Source organism: Lates calcarifer, linkage group LG18, assembly GCF_001640805.2.
Source record: "Lates calcarifer isolate ASB-BC8 linkage group LG18, TLL_Latcal_v3, whole genome shotgun sequence".
Classification (NCBI taxonomy): Eukaryota; Metazoa; Chordata; class Actinopteri; family Centropomidae; genus Lates; species Lates calcarifer.
In genome coordinates, this window is record NC_066850.1 from 2,357,114 (window position 1) to 2,377,245 (window position 20,132).

At 41.3% G+C, this 20,132-nt stretch overlaps 1 protein-coding gene across 1 annotated transcript in view; it reads left to right on the top strand.

Annotated features, from left to right (window-relative positions):
- The window catches only part of dock4b (dedicator of cytokinesis 4b), a 103,129-nt gene that overhangs the window by 66,024 nt on the left and 16,973 nt on the right, over positions 1-20,132 (top strand). Inside the window, 22 exon segments of the mRNA XM_051077548.1 lie at positions 1,758-1,877; positions 1,879-1,951; positions 2,431-2,567; positions 4,021-4,155; positions 4,586-4,684; positions 5,734-5,828; positions 6,482-6,557; positions 7,099-7,199; positions 7,461-7,519; positions 8,308-8,456; positions 8,754-8,839; positions 10,143-10,169; positions 10,597-10,692; positions 10,775-10,835; positions 11,462-11,555; positions 11,738-11,886; positions 13,120-13,206; positions 13,352-13,456; positions 13,738-13,879; positions 14,945-15,111; positions 17,575-17,661; positions 19,212-19,388. Of these exon segments, the coding sequence (XP_050933505.1) occupies positions 1,758-1,877; positions 1,879-1,951; positions 2,431-2,567; positions 4,021-4,155; positions 4,586-4,684; positions 5,734-5,828; positions 6,482-6,557; positions 7,099-7,199; positions 7,461-7,519; positions 8,308-8,456; positions 8,754-8,839; positions 10,143-10,169; positions 10,597-10,692; positions 10,775-10,835; positions 11,462-11,555; positions 11,738-11,886; positions 13,120-13,206; positions 13,352-13,456; positions 13,738-13,879; positions 14,945-15,111; positions 17,575-17,661; positions 19,212-19,388 (2,322 nt within the window).

Here is a 20,132-nt window from a genome sequence, read left to right on the forward strand (position 1 = left end):
AGCTGAAGACGCCAAAGATAATCCTAATTACACACTAGAAACTAGAAACAGCTGCTTGTGTGGTTGTATATGGTGTCTTGTTTTTTTTTTGTAGCACACTAGTTGGAGAAATACCTGCATTTTGTTTCTACCTCCTCTGTACCCTCCTCCTCTTTTTCTTCTGTCTCACTCCTCTATGTTCTTATTTGCCTCTTTATTCAATTAGAACCATGTGCTCATTCAATAGACTCAGTCCTGGGGAGCTCTCAGGAGTGCAGTCAGACGTGTGTTTGTGTGTGTGTTTGTATTAATTCTCCTAAGCACAATTTATTTTCTTGGTGTTGGCCTCACCCATCTGAACCCTGAACATATGTTTTGTTCTAGCATAGGAAAAATAGTTCATTAGGTTTTCTTTTCATAGCTCATTTAAACAATTATAACGGTACACTCAAGAGACTGACAGAAAGAGTTGAGTTATCAAACCAGTCTTGCTCTAAACCCTCCACTCACTCCTGCAGTCACTTTGTAGTTTCACTTTGAAGCCATGAAAATGAGATTATTGGGGTAACATCCGCTATTTCAGTTCTGCCCTCTCCATGCTGTCTGAAAATCTCCACTTTATCCCTCCCCTGACTTCTGATCTCAACTAATCTGTTTTCTCAACACAACAATAGCTGTGGGAGGATGCAGGTCAGGCTAATGCTAATCCCAGTTAATCTCTGACATGTGGGCACACACACATACCGGCCACAAATCACACACAAGCAGCAAAGCCAGGTACACATAATTTGGCACTTATGATGTGAGATGTGTCGTAGTTTACATCACAGGATGCTGAGGACTGAACACACACAGTGATGTTGTCCCATCAATACTAATGACCATATGTTGCTGGAGTGGTCCCTGAATATTGTTTAATTTATGAAGTGAATGTCAGTGAATTTCTGCACAGATGGAATTTGACATGAGGAACAAGTGGTCCCTCAGAACAATTAGCATAGGATTTCTCAAGCTTTTCTGGCCTGTGATTGTTTGTGTGTTTATGCTCCTAATATGTCATGTATCAGATCTGTTAGAGAGTTGCAGGTTGTCATATGAATTTCAATTTGGCACACTTTCTGTCTTTCTGTTTTTTAATGTATTTTTATTCGTGACTGAGAGAGCTCTAAATGGATTTTAAAACGTAACTAGTCACATAACTAGAACATATTTAATGTGTTTATGTTAATGCAAAACAAAAATATGATTTCTGTCGAGTCAACCTTGTTCATAGAGTCGAGGGTGGGTCTAAACCATTTAAACCAACATTTTGTCAAAAGTACACACCTGTGGCAGTAAAGCTGTTATTGAAAAACAGCTTCTGTCCTCTGTCGGGTTTTCCTGGATAAATGAAAGAAGGTAAAAAAAAAAAAAACAGAAAAAAATGAGACGCCGCTCTAGATATTAGCAATCTTCATTTTTCAGTGGTGCGGCGAGAATCTGACAGAACTTGACAGGAAGAAAGAGCATCAGACAGAGAGCTCCAAACAGCGACAGACAGCAGTCCCACTGGAGCAGTCCTTTAGTTTAATCCACATAATCCCAGACTGCCATGGGCTCCATCCAAAGCCAGTCCAGGCCAGTGATTCACAGCACAATAGTAAAAATGGACTTTTGTTTTTCCAATAAAACAGCTCTCCATCAACACAGATGTACATAGAAAAAAATATATGTATGTATGTATCAGTATGAGGAGTATAGTTGTTGTGCCTGTTTGAACATTGCTCCTTCCTCCCTAGGCGGTGTTCCTGCGGACATTTCCAGCAGTTTATGGCGAGCTGTTGAAGATCTTCACGGTGCGAGAGGTGGCCGGCTTCGTCAGGGAGACGCTGGGCAGCCTGCCCACCACTGTCCACGTCTGACTGCCCCCTGGAGGCCGTCAAACTGCAGTGCATTGCCAAAACCGTGGAGAGCCAGCTTTACATTAACCCAGGTAAAGATGTGTGGACACAAACAGATGCACTATGTACACTTTAATATGCATACATAATTAAACATGTTTGTAAACACAATGAAAGCCTGATGCAGCAAAACAATGTGAGCAAATAACACAAATACAAAAAGGCTTGCACAGAGATTATGAGCAGCAGAGGAAAAATAAACAGCACAGAGGGAAACAAACAGATTTGACCAATGAGATTCATCCACGAAATGCAGAAAATGATCAGTGATACATTTTAGCTTGTACACACACACTATTATTATACTGTATGGTTGTGCACTTCTGCAGTGAACTCATTTGAGAACACACCTTGGCTAATTGTTACTGTGTCGGTGTTTTATGTCCAGCATGCTCCCAAAGTTTCTGTACAATTATTTAAGAAACACCACATGAAAAAGCATGAACTCATGGCATGGCTCTCTGCATCACTATGTCTTTGATGTCTGACAGCGTCTGTGTGTGTTTTGCAGAGTCACGGTGCATCCTGTTGCCAGTGGTGCTCCGCGTCCTCCAGGCCCACATGCAGGAGCAGAGAGACCTGGTCATGTGCGCCCGCATCCTCACCAGCATGCTGTCTCTCATCAAGAAGGAGGAGAATGGCACGGCAGTGAGTATTACATTCACTTATTCAGTTTCTTGCTGAGAGTTAGATGAGGTACTAAAGAAGGAGCCACTGCCAGGAGCGTAAGACTGAAAACAAGGAGACACAGTTAGCCTGGCTTTGCCAGCGGTAACAAAATCCCAAATCCTCCCACCAGCACCTCCTAAAGCTCACCGCTTACCTCTTAAGCATACAGAAATCAGATTCTCACCTGACTCTCAGCAAGAAAAGGATTAAGTATGTCTCCCAAAATGTCGAATTATTCCTTTAAGCTATCTTCCCTGCTCGCTGCAGTAGCAGCAGCAGAAATACAGCTTCATCAAATTTGTATATTGTTGCACAAAACTGATTTACATCTAAAATAATTTGGCTGAGATCTCCCACTTATGCACAGTGACAGTATCCTGTGCAGTTGCTATGAATTCTATATTTTACAAGGTTGTGTAAGAGATTTGCCTCTATAACAACTGGCAAATAACTTTAAAGGCGGTCAAAGCCAGAGGAATTAGTCTTAGAGCAATTTCCTCGCCAATACTTTGCAACAGCAGATTGTTTTGTTGTGAGTATATGGTCAATTAGTCTTGGTAACAGGGACATTGGCAGCCGTGCAGTCCAGTAATGAGACCCATCAATTTAGCGATGGGCTTTGTCGAAGTGGCAGTCACTTAGAGCTGTGTGTGTACGTGTGTGTGATTTGTGTGTCTGTGTGTAGCAGCTTGGGTCGCCTGGCTCAGCACTGTTCGCTGCCAGAGGGGCAGCTAGTGGTAAAGGCATCCAGCAGAACACACACACACACACACACACACACACAGACAATACACACATGCACAGAGTGGCACTGCATCTAAAGGGAAGTGACAGCAGTGGCAGTCAATGTGCCAGGCTGAGGCTCCTTCTCATTATCGCTCTGCCCAAGACCTGCCTGTCTTGTCAGGGGTAGAGACCAGGGGGAGATGCACACAGACACACACACACACACACACACACACACACACACACACACACTAGTTTATCCTCCACTCTCTTTGAGTTGGTTTAATCTTTAGCTGTCTCTTTCTCCTTTTTATTCTACCTTCTTTTATTCTTTTCCATTTTCTTCTTTCCATGTGAACTTAGAGTTTGAAAATGTTGCTCTTAGCCTTGAAACTTCTTCTTATTAGTCCCCACACTTACTGGTTCAAAACTCATTAAAACTGCAATGACAGTGAGATTATAGGGGGCAGAGTTTGGCTGAGAGGCAGAATGACGTCAGCTGTCAATCACAGTTCAAGGTTGTGCTGCCAGAAAAAGAAGAGGGAATAGAGTCGTCTGAATTTCAAGGTTTTCCCTGACATTTTAGATTCACTCTTTGGCTAAAAAGGGATCTTTCTTTTTTTCTATATATTTGAATACTCTCTGAAGGTGAAGAGTATTTCAGTTTTGTGTGTGTGTGTGTGTGTGTGTTTTCTCCATTGTGTAGGAGCCTGTAGTGTCGGAAGAGGTGGAGCTAATTGTGGAAAGCCTGCTGGGAGTTCTGCTGAGGACCATCCTGGAAATTAGCAACCGGCCCCAGTCTACTGGCCCTGCCATGAGACTCCAGTTCCAGGATGTCACTGTATGTGTGTTTTATCAGTCTGTGTGTATGTGTGTGTGTGTGTGTCCTTAAGAGTGTGTAAATTGTTTTGGGACTTAACAAAATGTGCAAGAGTAATTATAGATTTTTAAATTGAGTTGCTGCTGTGGCGACTATAATTCCACTAACATTATTAACATTAATGGCAATAATTAAGATTTATAACACAACACAGCTCAGAAGGGGAACGGTGAAGTGGATAATGATGAGATCATCATCATCACTGTGGGTTGATGGACACTCAAGCAGGGGAGGAGGGTTGTTCCACTTGTAATAGACTTTCACTACTGGTTGCCAGTAGAAGCTAATAGAGGCGTTCAGTAGACTGGATGAAACGAAGGCTTCCTTTTCTGTTTCCTATGCTAAAAGTACAAACTTTTCTTTTACTTATGTGTGTGTGTTGTTTCACCAGGGAGAGTTTGTGGCGTGTTTGTTGGCACTCCTGCGACAGATGAGTGACAGACACTACCAGCAGCTGCTGCAGGCATTCAGCAGCAAAGACGACCTGAGGGTAAGACCACCGCATCCATCCATCTCTCTCTCTCCATATCTGTCTGTCTGTGGCAGCACTCTCACTCACTACGTGTGTGTCAGAGTTTGAAGCTGAAGTAAAAGAATAAAAAGGGAGAGATGGATGTTTGACTCCCACCTGCACTGCAGAATAATGGCCAATAATGTGACCTCTGTGTCATTCATTAAATGCAATCTAAAGCTGATCATAGATGCAATGATATGTTAAAAGCAAATAGATTTTACAAGGTTGCGATGATTAATTTTATTCCAGTGGGATCTGATAGCACTTAGGTTGTAGCTGGCTAGATAAAGCAGAGCATTAATAAAAATATGTGCCAGCCAATTACAATGCAATTTATCCTTTTCAGATACTTTCCTCTTTCTGTACACATGGCCATGCATCTTCTCATTACTCAGTCTCAGCCAGGTCCTCAGTATTTACAGTATATGCCAGTACATACAGAAATATACTCGAGGCATCATCCACTTTTCTAAATAGTTTTCAACAACTCTCCATTTGCAAATGTATATGTTACTGCTGAAGAAGAGCAGAACGATGGGAGCTCAGAAAAACAGACAGAGAGAGTTCACGAGGTCACAAGTTCCCTCCAGTGAGAAATATCCGTTCACTGAATGTTAGAAACAGCAGAGAGGTAACATGCTCTTCTTAGCTTGAGAGCACTTATCCAAGAGGGGTGATTTCCATTCTTTTAATTCTAGTACTTCTATCACAAGTATCCTAAGTAAGTGTCAGGAAATGATTGAACAGACACTGGAGTGGAAAAATAGGTGTGAACATGCTGATAGAATCACTGATACTCTTTGTAATTTTCTGTATAGGTCGTTATAGTTAGAGTTTTTGAATATCCTGCAGTGGTATTCTATAAGTTACAGGTATATAACATATAATAGCTAAAGTTCCCTATTGAGTTTTTTCATTGAAGGAGTGACATGCACGGAGCTTGATTTAGAATATTTCAGCACCATGGAGAGAGACAGCATTAAGACTGTGATGTAAATACTGCATGTCTGCTGTGTTTGTTACAGGACTTCCTTCTTCAGATCTTCACAGTCTTCAGGATCCTAATCCGACCAGAAATGTTCCCTAAGGACTGGACCGTCATGCGGCTGGTCACCAACAAGTAAGACCACACACACGTGACAGAGCATGGGGGGAAATGACATGCAACAAAAGTTCTCGGTCAGAATACTAGACCACAGGGCCATGAGGACGCCCTAGACATGCAATTTTAAACATGTGCTCAGTCATCATCAGCAGAGATCCATGGAGTTTTAGCCAAAGAATAAGTTTGGTATTCAACCAAAAAACGTCTGAGAAGTTTGAGTGTTCTCATCACAAATGAGAGTGGATCCAGAGCTAATGCACCGTGCCACTCTGAAGGACACTACTGAATGCAGTGCATAGATAATGTGATACATAAAGGTCAATGAAAATACTTGTATCCACTCAGCCATAAAGACCTTTGTATTTCAAATGGAAGTTTGTGGATCATCCCAGAGATTTTAGTCAAACATTTCTTTAGATTCAGAAAACTGGAACTTAACAATTTCATAAGTGCCACTTTGTTGTGTTCTTGGTTTTCCCTTGGGTTTTTATATTTGAACTTCATTTCTATGCAACACAATCACCCCTAAACCGTTACTCTTCAAAAGGCCCTGTTTGATTAATATGTGAATTGTCCATGGTGATGCACTCACCCCCCCCCCCCCCCCCCCAAGGTGACATAACAACCCTTCAACCCTCCTTCTCATTTTCTTTCTCTTGTTGTTTTAGTGTCATCATCACGACTGTCCTCTACCTTTCTGACGCTCTGAGGAAAAACTTCCTCAATGACAAGTTTGACTACAAGGTAGGGAAAATGTTCCAGTCTTTAGACGTGTGTCTGTGTGGAGATCTGCTTCAAAACTTTCTGGAGTATCAAACAGCCTCACTTCTGAAAAAGGCTGCGGCATCAGGTGCGCCTGCAGACACTCAGCCAGATACAGTTTTTAATTATTTTTGGACATTATTATTTTCAAAACAAAAGCCTTCACAGATATTCACACATAAAACAGAGCTAAATACCATTAATCAAACCTTAGGGCAGACAATAACATTTCTCTGAAAGCCGAAGAACAAAAATAGACAGAACCAAAAGCAGCAGAAAGAAAAAAGAAGTGATAAAAAAGCAAGAGATCGGTTAATTAAATTAAGTCTCCTCTTCTGGTAAACAAATAATTTCCTGTAACTGATAGTATTCACCACAACATACCTCTCAAATATCAAGAATCCATGGATACCAGTGGCAAATGATCCTAATTTTTTTTGCCTGAATTCCAGAAAACTTTAAGTTGGATGGGGGAAGTTTTTGCACAGGACTGACAAGCTGATATTTCTGCTGCCATTTTTAGGTGTGGGACTCGTATTTCTACCTGTCCGTAATATTTATCAACCAACCCTGTCTTCAACTGGAGTCCTTCTCTCCCTCCAAGAGGAAGAAGATACTGGAAAAGTAAGTGCTGCTTTCAAATGCACACACACACACACAGAGTATTCGTTGCTGCATGTGTTAGGAAGGCCTGTAATGAGCCATGTGCTTACACAACAAGCCATCCTGTCCTGTTCTCTGTCAAACCTTTAAACAGCCACACACACAAAATGTGCTGTAGGCCACACACAGTATAATGAGTACTTAACATGCTGTCCTGTACAGCCTCTCTCAGCATTTGCCTGCAGCGAGCACATTTTCTAACCATGACATTTTATCACGCAGGTATGGAGACATGAGGGTGATGATGGGCTGTGAGATCTTCAGCATGTGGCAGAATTTAGGTAAGACGAAAAAAATATTTGTCACCTTAACACGCATGGTTCACATAGACTCCTATACCTACTCCTAAAATCCACAATAGATTGTTTAAAGGAGACTCATAGTGATATCTAATTTATTCTGAGTGGTGCCGTTAATAAAGCAGCGTGAAGGCAACTGTCAGTTACAGGCCTGAAAATGATTCCATATTTATTTCTCTTCTGATGTGAAAAGTCTGTGTGACGCACAAACATCAGAGAAACTAAAGGAAAATAAACTCTCTGCTTCTTTGTACTTGAACTGATGGGAGCTAAAAAGAAACACTCAGCTTTTTTTCTTTATGCCGTGTCACCATGGCAACCAGCTGGATGCCTCACTCGGCTTTGTGTGGATGCTTTTGTTCTGTTCTGCACTGGTGATGAATTTATACAATTTGTGTTTTTGTTTTTTTTTAAAGAATCATTTCTGGCATATTTATGTGCATTCAACTGTTTTTGCACAATTTGAAATGCATTTTGAAATCATTTTTGTTTTTGATTTATTAGATGTCAATACGAGCAGCGAAGTCTCTCAACTTACAGTAATGAATTTAAATATATGCACTGTGATTATTTAGTTTATGAAAACACAGTGCTATATAATTGGTTGGAGTGCAGTGCACTCAAACCAAATTACCAGAGCAGCTTTTATTTTTGGAGAAAAGGAGAGTGCTTTCCCAAGTTGGCCAAATTGCCTCCGACATAAACAATATGCTGTGCTCAGGGATGAAGTGAGAGTCTTACCTCTGTGTTGACCTCTGCCTCTGCTTCAGGGGAACACAAGTTGAACTTCATCCCAGCAATGATTGGTCCCTTCCTGGAGGTGACGCTGGTGCCTCAGCCTGATCTGAGGAATGTCATGATCCCCATCTTCCATGACATGATGGACTGGGAGCAGAGACGCAGTGGCAATTTTAAACAGGTACACAGCTGTTAGAAGAGATCAGATCCAGCCTGACATTTATATTTAATCAGAGGATTAAATCAAGATTTCAGTAGTTGGCAAGTAAGAAAAAAACACTTCACTGAGGCCAGATTAAATCATAAAGCTGAAAAACATGTCTGAAACAGTTCTTCCAGCAAAATCTTGTAACAAACATTTGCGCTACTCAGTTTGAAGCTCTAAACCATCCATGTTGTTTTCCCTCCCAGTCATTTTATCAGTATTGTTTGAACTGGCAGCCTCTTTGAGATTTAAACGCTTGTTTTGTCTCATCAGGTGGAGGCCAAGCTGATCGACAAGCTGGACAGCCTGATGTCTGAGGGCAAAGGAGATGAGACCTACAGGGAGCTCTTCAACAGCATGTGAGTTAGAGGGAGGAACAGCAAAAGAATCAGAAAACACAGAGATGAGGGGTGTATATTTACTTACAAGGGATGAGGTCAGATGGCGAGAATTTTATGTCATTTGGCCTGAAATGACAGATTCTCCTGGACAGAGGCCAGCTCAGGATACAGGGACACTTCTACTGCCAGACAAATAGGTGTTTATAGAGAAAAATGTTACGACCCACACAAGACCTCATTAGGCAAACGCCCACGTGGGCTGCACCTCAGAGGTCGCCTGCCTCGGGAAATGGCTGTTATCAGCAAATTGATGTGTCTAAGTATTATGCTTCTGAAAACAAGCTTTTAACCCTGAAAACCAAAGAGCAGGGATGACAGCATTACCGCTCAGAGAAGTCCTCTTTCACCTGAACAATAAATAACAGTTAACATGCTGCTTATGAGGAAAACTAGTATTAAAGAATAAGCCCTGGGTAGCTTCTTATTTGAAAGTGTTGATATAGAAGAGATTTTAAAATAAGAATCAGAGGTAAGTGATCAATATTCAGCTCGAATCACCTTCATCTTCACTCACACCTCCTCCACAGCCAGTCCTTGTCCACTCTGTCCTTGTTGTTTCCAGGTTTGTGTTCCCGCATGCTTGGTGTACAGTACATGCTAATGCCAGCTGTGTGTGTGTGTGTGTGTGTGTGTGTGTGTGTTAGTGTGTATCCCTGTTTCTTTTGTGGTTTTGTGGCCTGTTCATATTTTTATGTCCCCCCTTCACTAGAAACTTCTGTATCTGGACCAAACTCCTGCATTTCAACGTAGCGTCGTAGAACATTATCTCATTAAATGAAGTCATATTTCTGATTCACATACATTCTGTATGTCTCCCCCAGTACTGCACAGATGTGAATCAAAGTGTCTTGATAAGTATTTTATCAGTATGCATCTCCTGTAATTGTCCCTTTGTCCTTCATAGTCAATCATTCTCTTAACCACCATTTTTATATGTGAATCATTAAAGAAAATAGTGCAGCTACATACTGTATTATTAAAACCATATATTTATGCTGAATCTATATTGTGCAATACAATGTAATTATGCATTAGGAATCATAATTCAGCCTAAATGCACATTACAAATTAGTTTTATGTTCATGTTTATGAGCCTAATTTTATCTTTTCTTGCTTAATTAATTTATTGTTTCAGTTTAGTTTCTTAATTTATTTTCCTCCTGCTAACTCCACTAACCCCCAAACTAACCTGTGTGCGTGTGTGCTGATATTAATCGTATTAATATTAATTTATTCCGCCTATGCTTCCCGCCTGGAGTAGAATTCCTCTGTTTGGTCCGTACCCTAGGTAAGACGCTCTCCTCTTTGTTCTCTTAGTGTCGTCTGTGTGAGGGGGAACAGGGGGAAACGTTATCTTCAGCCAAAAATTAACTGCAGGATTTTGGCTGTGATGTGTTTGTCTGAGATAACCAATCAATTCTAATAATTTGTTCAGGTGGCAAAACAGTAAATAAGCTGTTCTGAATTTTTTAGCCACCATGGGTATTTTATTTTCTTAAATCCCACAGGCAGGCCAGCAAGCATAGGTGATACTGGTGTGACTGGGATTGATTTCCTCTTTGCTTCGCCTCTTTTTCTTTCTTAGTAATTTCTTCTTTCTTTCTTTTTTTCTCCCCCAATCACCTTTCCTTCCCCATTTACCCCCTTTTACATCTCGTCTCTTTTGGTCTTTACATCTCTCTGTCTTGTTCTGTCTCTCTTCATTTGTCCTCCAGCCTGCTGAAGAAGATTGAGAGGGAGACCTGGAGGGAGAGTGGAATCTCTCTGATAGCTACTGTCACTCGTTTAATGGAGAGATTGCTAGACTATAGGTGAGAGTGCACATGTTCATATACTCCCTTTTAGTCATGTCATATCTTTGCACACATCTAATGCCTGCTGTTTCTGTCACAGGGATTGTATGAAGCTGGGAGAAGTGGATGGCAAAAAGATTGGATGTACTGTCAGTTTACTGGTGAGCAGCAGTTACTCCCTGTGTCTGTGTTCTGTCTTCTTTGTGGCTCTTTTAGGATTTTGTAAAACCAGCAGAATTACAAACTTAATGTACCTTAATGACCAGTCAGAAGTGCTCTCACTATATGAATACCTAATGTAATTTTTGGATCAATTTAAAAGCAGAAATGACAAAAAGTAAAAAGCAAAAGTCTTTTGCTGAGAGTTTGATGAGAGGAGAAGTGTCTTACATTGTTTTATTGCTTTTGTTTTGTAGCATTATAGCATTCTCCCCCACATTAATGCCTTCAAACCCTTCTCTTATAGACATGATAAAACTCAGAGAAGTAAATTTGTTCTGGTGTGTGCTGTTTGTCAGTATTTTCAGTCCTTTTGCCTACTAGGTTCTCCTTATGTAACTGCAGCCATCTGCAAGAGCACCTGGGTGTGTAGGCAGATGGATCAGAAGCCACTGCTAATCAGCAGCTGAAATATATTGTTGCACCTCTACAGTATAAAATCTGTCACTTTTTAAACACATGTCCTCATTTGCATGTATAAGCTCTCCATAAGTTTCGTAACCGCCCTCTCTCTCTCTCGATTCTTTTTGTCCTCAATCATCCTCAAACCGCCCACCGCTCCTGTCAGAACTTCTACAAAACAGAGTTAAACAAGGAGGAGATGTACATCCGCTACATTCACAAACTGTACGACCTGCACTTGAAAGCACAAAACTACACAGGTACGCCCAAAAGAAATGACCCTAGCAGTGGGTGTGAATGTTCCGATCTGCTCCCACGAGTCATATTTTCAAAGATGTTTCTGAGACAGTGAATTCTTGACTTAACGTACCTACTGCTGCTTTTACTGTTTGAACACGATCTCCTTACTGTTAGTCTCTGTGTGTGTTTTTGTTTGTCGCAGAGGCGTCGTACACCCTGTTGCTGTATGATGAGTTGTTGGAATGGTCAGACAGGCCTCTCAGAGAGTTCCTCAACTACCCCATGCAGAGCGAGTGGCAAAGAAAAGAGTATCTGCACCTCACTATCGTCCAGAACTTTGACAGGGGGAAGGTGAGCTGCAACACACACTTGACTTTTCAACATTTTCAGCATGTGGCATGCCCCATCTCATGCATATTCTAAAATGTTAAAATATAGATGCACCTCTAATTCACGGCATCGAAGAAGAGGCACAGCCATATTATAAATGATTCATTTAGGATAAATATTTTAGCTATAAATATTTGAATTTCAATATAATAAGCTTGAACAACTCTGTTAAAAATTAATGCTCAGTTTAGCTAAATGCAGCTGCAGCAAGAAAGATGACAAAGAAGGACTTCCCCGGTCTTTTAGTGGAGACGTGACGTCATTTACATGACATGAGATCCCTTCTAAAGGCGAGAGCGGAGCAGAGCTGTAAACCGTACATAGCAACAAAAATAACATGTCAGTTGCGGTCAGACATTTAATTTCTACCTGTCGTGAACTGTGACAACAGCTCGAGGCGTCAACACCCCCTCAGTTTTAATCAGATGAATCGCCAGCAGCTGTAATTAAAACAGGATCCATATCATTCCACAATATCCTCCACCATTCCTCTCTGAAATATTGCGGGAGATGATGATGGCAAGACTGGCAGGTGAAGCGTGACCTGCATCGGTGCTGGTGCTGGTTTTTAGCAGGATGCAGCAGTGTTTGAGAAGTAGTTCCCAGGTTTTGCTTTGTTTCTCTTACTCAGAAAATACATGTTTTCTTTCTTCCTCCCACTACTCATCTCTTCCGATTTGATCTCTTTATCCCTAACTACCTTTGCTATTGTTCTACACTCTCAGGGAAAAGTGTCATTATGGAAACCCTCCAAAATTACACTACCAGCCCCCTCTACCCCACAAAAAAATCAGTGTCCCTGATGAAATAACAGCTCTATGGAATCATTAAAACTGCTCTCCTCGTTACTCATAGTCCAATTTTCCTTCACATTCATGAGCTATGCCATCTGCTGGTGCTGCTGCACAGGGATTAGAAGGCAGCAGGAAAGGAAAGCTTTTCATTTAATTAGCAAGATGGCTGGGTGCTGCATGTACCTGCATGAAGAGGTTATATTTGACTCCCTGTATTGTCGACTCGCCAGTGCCATCCAGTGGAAGTAAAGTGGTTTAGCAGCACCACTGCAGAGCAAGGGACTCAGCTCCGTGCAGGTTTCTGTGTAGATATGCGAAAACAAATGATGATTCTTTGTTGTTGTTGTTGTTTTCACAGTAATTTTAGGATGAGTAAGTGTGAGTTTTTTTATGTCCGCAGTGTTGGGAGAATGGCATTATCCTGTGCAGAGAGCTGGCTGACCAGTATGAGTCTTACTACGACTACAGGAATTTGAGCAAGATGAGGGTGAGTTTCCACTACAGAATATTGAGACACTTCCTTAAGGGGAAATGTTAGTTGAGGTTTTACTTTGACCATGTGATGACACGGACATTTCTGGAAAGCTATGAAAATATCATACAAATGTTTTGTGTGTGTTTTTCCTTGCTAGATGATGGAGGCCTCTCTCTATGACAAGATCATGGACCAACAAAGACTAGAACCTGAATTCTTCAGAGTCGGTTTCTATGGAAAAAAGTTTCCTTTCTTCTTGCGGGTAAAAAGAAAGCTCCATATTCCCTCTGTGACATAAATAGCAAGTTGAACAAAGTAAGATTTTTGCCCTCTTCGTGGAAGGAACAGACAGCAGGAAGAGTTAACTTTTCTTATATAAGACTCCTGCAGTGTAAGGTGACATTCAGCAACTCTTACTCAACGCCATTTAATGATGTAACAGACTCTGTCCTTTGTGGAGTTTGCAGATGAGGCTGCAGTTGCACTGCGCGACCACTAGATGTCAAGCTAACCCCACACTGTCCTCTGCTCCCGCCTCTGCAGAATAAAGAGTTTGTGTGCCGCGGCCATGACTACGAGAGGCTGGAAGCTTTCCAGCAGCGGATGCTCAACGAGTTCCCCCACGCCATCGCCATGCAGCACGTCAACCAGCCAGACCAGACCATATACCAGGCAGACGCACAGTGTATCCTTCCCTATAGAGATAGACGCATACAAAATTCATTCCCACAAGTGTGGTCACGTGCGTCCATGTGAGAAGACGCAGGGAAATGTGTGGAAATGCATACAAATGGACACCAGCACAGTATGCATACAAGCTGTATGTACACACTCACATGCTCATTAAACCTCTTTCAACACTGTCCTCTTCCCTGCTACAGTCCAGATGAGAGAGGCTCTAAATTTCTAAAAATGTTGCTCTTACATTCATCTGGGTTGCCTCAGTTGTGACAATGCAGCTTTAAAAGCAGCAGACTGGACTTTTTTGACCTGGATTCTGTCTGTCAAGCCACATACTGGCTACCCTGATGTCTAGCTGGTGGAGGTTGTTGCTGTAAACGCTACTCAGAGTCAAAAACAACCTTGTAACCTACCCTAGGAATGTGCTGTATATAAAAGAGTTCGCACAGCTTTTTAATGTGTGTTTGCTCGTTTCTCTCCTGAAACCAGACCTAGATCCCTATAGTACGTAAAATCATGTCAGTGACTCACACAGAGAGCCACACTCCTCATTTCCATGCAGTGTTCAAATTCATCCCTACAATATGGGAGCTTTTTTAATTATTCACGTAACGTATGGGACAACTGTTGGCCTATGTAGAGAAAGAGAGAGGGAACAGCAGTGATGCAGTGACATAATGACAACAAGGCTGAAGAGAGCAGCACTAAAGGAGAGGCACTGCTGTCTTATTCTCATGTAAATCTAATCAATAAAGTCTCCTTCAGATTGCTCACCCACTCATATATCCTTGTTGCACAACACTCATGCATATGAATATATGTATGTTAGCTAATCTAGCTCGTATTTTGATACTACAGGAGAGGTATTCTTACCTCAGAGTACACGCACTGACCCATCCTGCAAACCCCTGCCTGCCTGTGTGTGTGTGTGTGTGTGTGTGTGTGCGTGCTTATATCTGCGAGATCCCATGTTTTTTCAGGTCACTGAAGATTCGTTTTCCGTTTTCGCCTGCAGTGCTTTCCCTTGTCGCTCTCCCCTTGCTCTTTCCTTAACTTCCGGTGCCTCCAGACCTTCAGATCTACGCCGTTACCCCGATCCCTGAGAGTCAGGATGTGCTGCAGAGAGACGGAGTGCCTGACAACATCAAAAGCTTCTACAAGTTCAATCATATCTGGAGGTTCAGATATGACCGGCCATTTCACAAGGGCACCAAAGACAAGGAGAATGAGTTCAAGGTAGGTGGGAGGAAAAAAAGAGAGACAGATGAGTTTAGACAGCCAGTGACAAGAACAATGTCATATTGACATTTCTCAGCACCAGTATCATTTCAGCCCTTTTTTCATGCCACAAAAAATCACTTTTTTTGTTGAGATATGAAAATAAACCTTTAAAAAATATACTTACAGCCCATTACTGCCGGTGGAGTAGCTGCAATATGTCGTGCTATTAAATATTTCAGAAGTTAAAATTCTACATTTATGATCATTAGCAGTTTTTCACTGCAAACTGATGTGAAACAGCTTCATTTACTTCGTTCTCTACTGTGTTCATCAATCTAAGCCTGTGTGGGTAGTGATGGTTTGAACCTGCGCCTAGGTATTAGTCTGTGTGTAGCACATGTTTTATTCATCATGACTCCTGTATCACTAATTATACTCAAAAACTCTGGTACCAGTCTGAGCTGCATACAGCTTAGTGCAAATGAAGTCTTTACAGCCACACACACATGCAGACTCACACAGCTGCACGCCCTCTAAACACATACACACATACACACACACACATACACCACAGAGACCCTGATATTAGGCTCATAAATATTCAATATTAATACACACGCTCCATGCAGTCATTTCATCTCCATTCCATCAAGGCTATTTGACCAAATTTAATCATGATATCACATTTCCATCAGGGATGGATATCTCTGGGCCCTCAGGTGGGAATAGTGCATATGATAAACTTTTGCATGGCGAGAATGCAGCAGCTTGGATGTGGTACGGTCTGTCATAATAAGAAATAAAGAATGCTGTTAACGAAATTCAACAAAGAAGTTTTTATCTGCAGAGAAAAATAGTTTGCAGAAAGGTCAAGGCTTTTATTTTTTGATTTTCCTTTCAACTTCCCGTTCTTATACTGTAATACATGTTTTATTTTGTTTTGGTTTTTTTTCTTGTCAAGTGGTGTTCAGGTGGGTTTCTTGGCCTTAAAAAGCATACAGTTAAATCAATAAAGGGCAGCAGGGTTGTGTAGTGAGACGGAAGACCCATCTTCAAACTGAGGACAATGGATCGATGCCGTGTCAACACTCATCTACTCTGCTGGAGTGTCCTTGAGCAAGACAGTGTGTTCTAAACTTAAATGAAGCTGTGCTGTATCAACACCTTAATCCTCACTTGCCTGTGGAGAAGGCCAGGCAGAGAACTGATATACTGATCAGAAATACAGTTATATATTGGTGTAAAACTGCAGCCAACACATAATTAAAGTTAAAATGACAGCAATTTAACACAAGTCCTTTTTCAAGCAGAAATCTGCATTGAATATCTTCCAAGTGCTGGATGTATAGACCTAACAAAAAAATAATCAGCAGCTTGGTCTCTGACAAAAATCATCTCTCAGTCATTATCTGTTTTTTTCACCTTTTGACAAACAAAAGCTAAAAAAAAACCCTGGTAAGTGGCTCTTAAGGGGAAGATTTTTTGTCACGCTGTTTTCTAGATGAATCAATGGATCTGTCAGAAGATTGTGAAACACACGTCAAAAGTTCCCAGAGCCCCAAGGTAGCGCATCTTAAATAGCTTTTTTTTTTTTTTCCAAGCAACAACTCAAATCCCAAAGATATTCAATGTACAAAGACAGTAAACAGAGCAGCAGATTCTCACATTTGAGAGGCTTGAAAGAGGTAATGTTTTAGAGCTGAATTGCTTGTTTAGGTGACATTTTGAAGCAAAAATACTAAATATTCCTTCGTTCAAAATTGTAAGGATGTGTTGCTTTTGTTTGTCCTTTGTGATATTAAATTATAAACCAGCAATTTGAAGATGTCTCTTTGGGCTTAGGGACAGAATTTGCTAATTAATCAAGAAAATAATCAACAGATTAGTTGTTAATCAAAAAAACTATTATGTATGTATCATTTTTGCTTTTATAAATCACTTATGACTTTAACTGATTATCAAAATGGTTGATTATTATTTTGGTGCTCTCAGGAAGTTAAGTCATAAGTTGATATTAAAAGTACAGTACACAAAACTCCTGTTATCCTTTAACTGCTTTCCAGTCTTCTTATTTGTTGATGTGTTTACAGAGTGAACATTAAGGGTGCCACACTATGGTGTGAATCTCTTATGTTAATTGCTGCAGTGAATGTTAGAGTTTCCATAGTTTGCGTGCTGTCAGAATGACCTTGTAGGATGTTGGCACATTGACAAGCATGTTGGCTGACAGGGTAAGTGGTGGAACATGAATGATGATATGAGAAATAAGACATGACATCTGACCTACACCTAAAAGTGGGTGTTTGGCAGTAGGTGCGCTCAACACGTTTTCCCTCAAACTGTGTGTCGGTAATTAAATTGTGTGTTGTGTGCCAGAGATAGAGTGCATGTGTGCATCAGGCATAAGTAGCTATGGATTTTTCTTAAGAGTGTAAAGGAATCAGCTAATACTGACAAGTGTAAAATGTGTTCCTGCAGAGCCTGTGGGTGGAGAGAACAACACTGACTCTGGTCCAGAGTCTTCCAGGCATCTCCCGCTGGTTTGAGGTGGAGAAGAGGGAGCTGGTGAGTGTGACCACCTCTGATGAAATAACCATGAACACATAACTGCAACACACAGTCATCTCACACAAGGGACACTGTAATACACTTTTATTTTCCAGGTCGCAATTTAGAGTGCTGCCAGCCAATACCAAGTATTGATCCAGGTCATTACATTGAACAACTATAATGACCTAGGTCATGAGTTTGGGGGCTATTGGACACATTTCATTTCCTACATTGGATAGCCTGGGTGTCGTGCTAAAAGTCAAACTGCTTTGCTTTGGTCACCAACCATTTCTCTCTCTTTTTTTGTTGGTATGGATTTTTTAGCCTGGGATCTCTGTCATATTTGATGCAAGTCCATTTCTGCACTGTGTTCCATGTAAATCCCTTCAAAAGCTTTTCATCTTGGATCTCCCCATTCACATCTTAAAGGAGTGGGAGGATTTTAAATGCTGTTTTGTCCACCGTATGCAAAACATAACACAGTGTCTGTCTCTGTTGGTCTAAGTGCATATTATTTTGTGCATAGCTGCCGAGCGTGGTGTGAAATTGTGGTTTGTGAACCCAGTGTTATTCTATGATGGTTATGCAGTGCAATAGCATATGAAATACAGAACTGGCAAAAGCTCTATTAGCAAGAGGATTAAGCTTTGTGTGAGACAGAGGAAGAAAAGAAAGATTTTTTATGTCCATGAGTGTATGTATATACAGTACTAATAATGTGTGTTTGCAATAGTACATTGCATGCCTTATACTTAAGGCTGCTCTAATCATTTTTTAATAATAACAACTCAAATTGAGGATTGGAACATCTTTCAGTTTTTGTTCCATGGCCTCCAGTTTTAGTGTTTTGTTTTAGTCTGACTGCCACTGTATACTAACTACCCAGCACCAAACAGCTGACAGAAAAATTAGCAACTGGTTGGGAGACATGCATTTAGAGGCTAAAGAGGCAGATATTTCCCTCAGAAGTTGGATACCAAAAATAGAGTTAAAAGGAGAGTGAGCCTGTGGATTTATGTTCACTCTGTGGCAGATCTTATGACTTTAAATGAAAACCAATGCTTCCCAGTATCTGCAGGCAGTGTAAATAAACCACTGTTCGCTAACTGTATCACCTTGATAGAAGATGATGGTAAAGATGATGATAGATGATAACATGGGTTTGTGTTTACAGCTTGTTTTTCCATTGTTTCCAAGTGGCAAAATATTAGTTAATGCAGGTTACAATTTTTTCTTCTGTAATAAAATATCCACCATTTGAAACATTGAGGTGGAAGTAAATACATTTTATTTTATTGTATTTATTCATTTTCAAATCTGTACAAATGTAAAGACTTTCCCGCACAAATGGGCAAATAGTTTTGGATCCTAACCTTACCCATTTCTTTCAAAGCCACACTTTTAAAACAGGCTTTCCTTTGTAAATTTAAAGTCTCCAAGCCCTAACCAAGATAATGTGATGAATTGATCAGGGTTATTTTCTTCTCACTTAAACACTTTATAAAGCTCCTTTTGGTGCTGCAGAAGACGTGGTTTTAATTTTTCTTCAACCTCTTCGTTCGCAGGTGGAGGTAAGCCCGCTGGAGAACGCCATCGAGGTGATCGAGAACAAGAACTTGCAGTTACGCACATTGATCACCCAGTGTCAGAGCCGGCAGATGCAGAACATCAACCCCCTCACCATGTGCCTCAACGGGGTCATCGACGCCGCTGTCAACGGGGGGCTGGCCCGCTACCAAGAGGTATGGATGGATAGGTGGAGGATAAGGTTGGGGGGTTTTAGAGACCGAGGCAGGGGTATGACATATGGATTGCCTAATGATGCATGAAGGTGGATTTTATGGAGGAGATGTATGGACAGAGAGCGTTTTGTGGAGGGAGGAGTGGATGAACGGAGGGATGGATGGATGGATGCATGAATGGCTGGGTGAAGGTTTTTACCGAATGGATAGATGAGTGGAGAACAGGAGGGGATGGAAGCGGGAAAATGAGATGGATGGTGATGGAGGAACTGGTGGATGGGTGGGAGGTTCTGCCAGTGGATGGATGGATGGATGAAAGGATGGATGTGGGGACAAAGAGGGGTCAGGTCAAAAAATGACAGATAGAGGAGTGGGAGGAAGGAATATGGAGAGATATATGGCTAATAATGGCTGAATGAATGAGATGGGAGTGTTTCTGCAGCTGCTACATTATACGCTGAAGTGGTACCAGACAGACAAACAGACTGGTAGGAAAACACTCAAGCGTGGTCAGTCTCATTGATACACACTTGCGTCTACTGTGTCTCCAAAAGCTCCCTGATGGGAGACAATTGCAGGACAGTGCTTCAGTGCAATTTTTTAACCAGGAGGAGCACAATTGGAAAAAAAAACACAACAAAAAATCTACTCAAGACCCTCAACAAACTGAGTGGACTCAGTGATGAGCTCTGTGTCGCATAGCAACCACCCTTCTCCACTGGGAGCGTGTATGTGGTGGTGAAT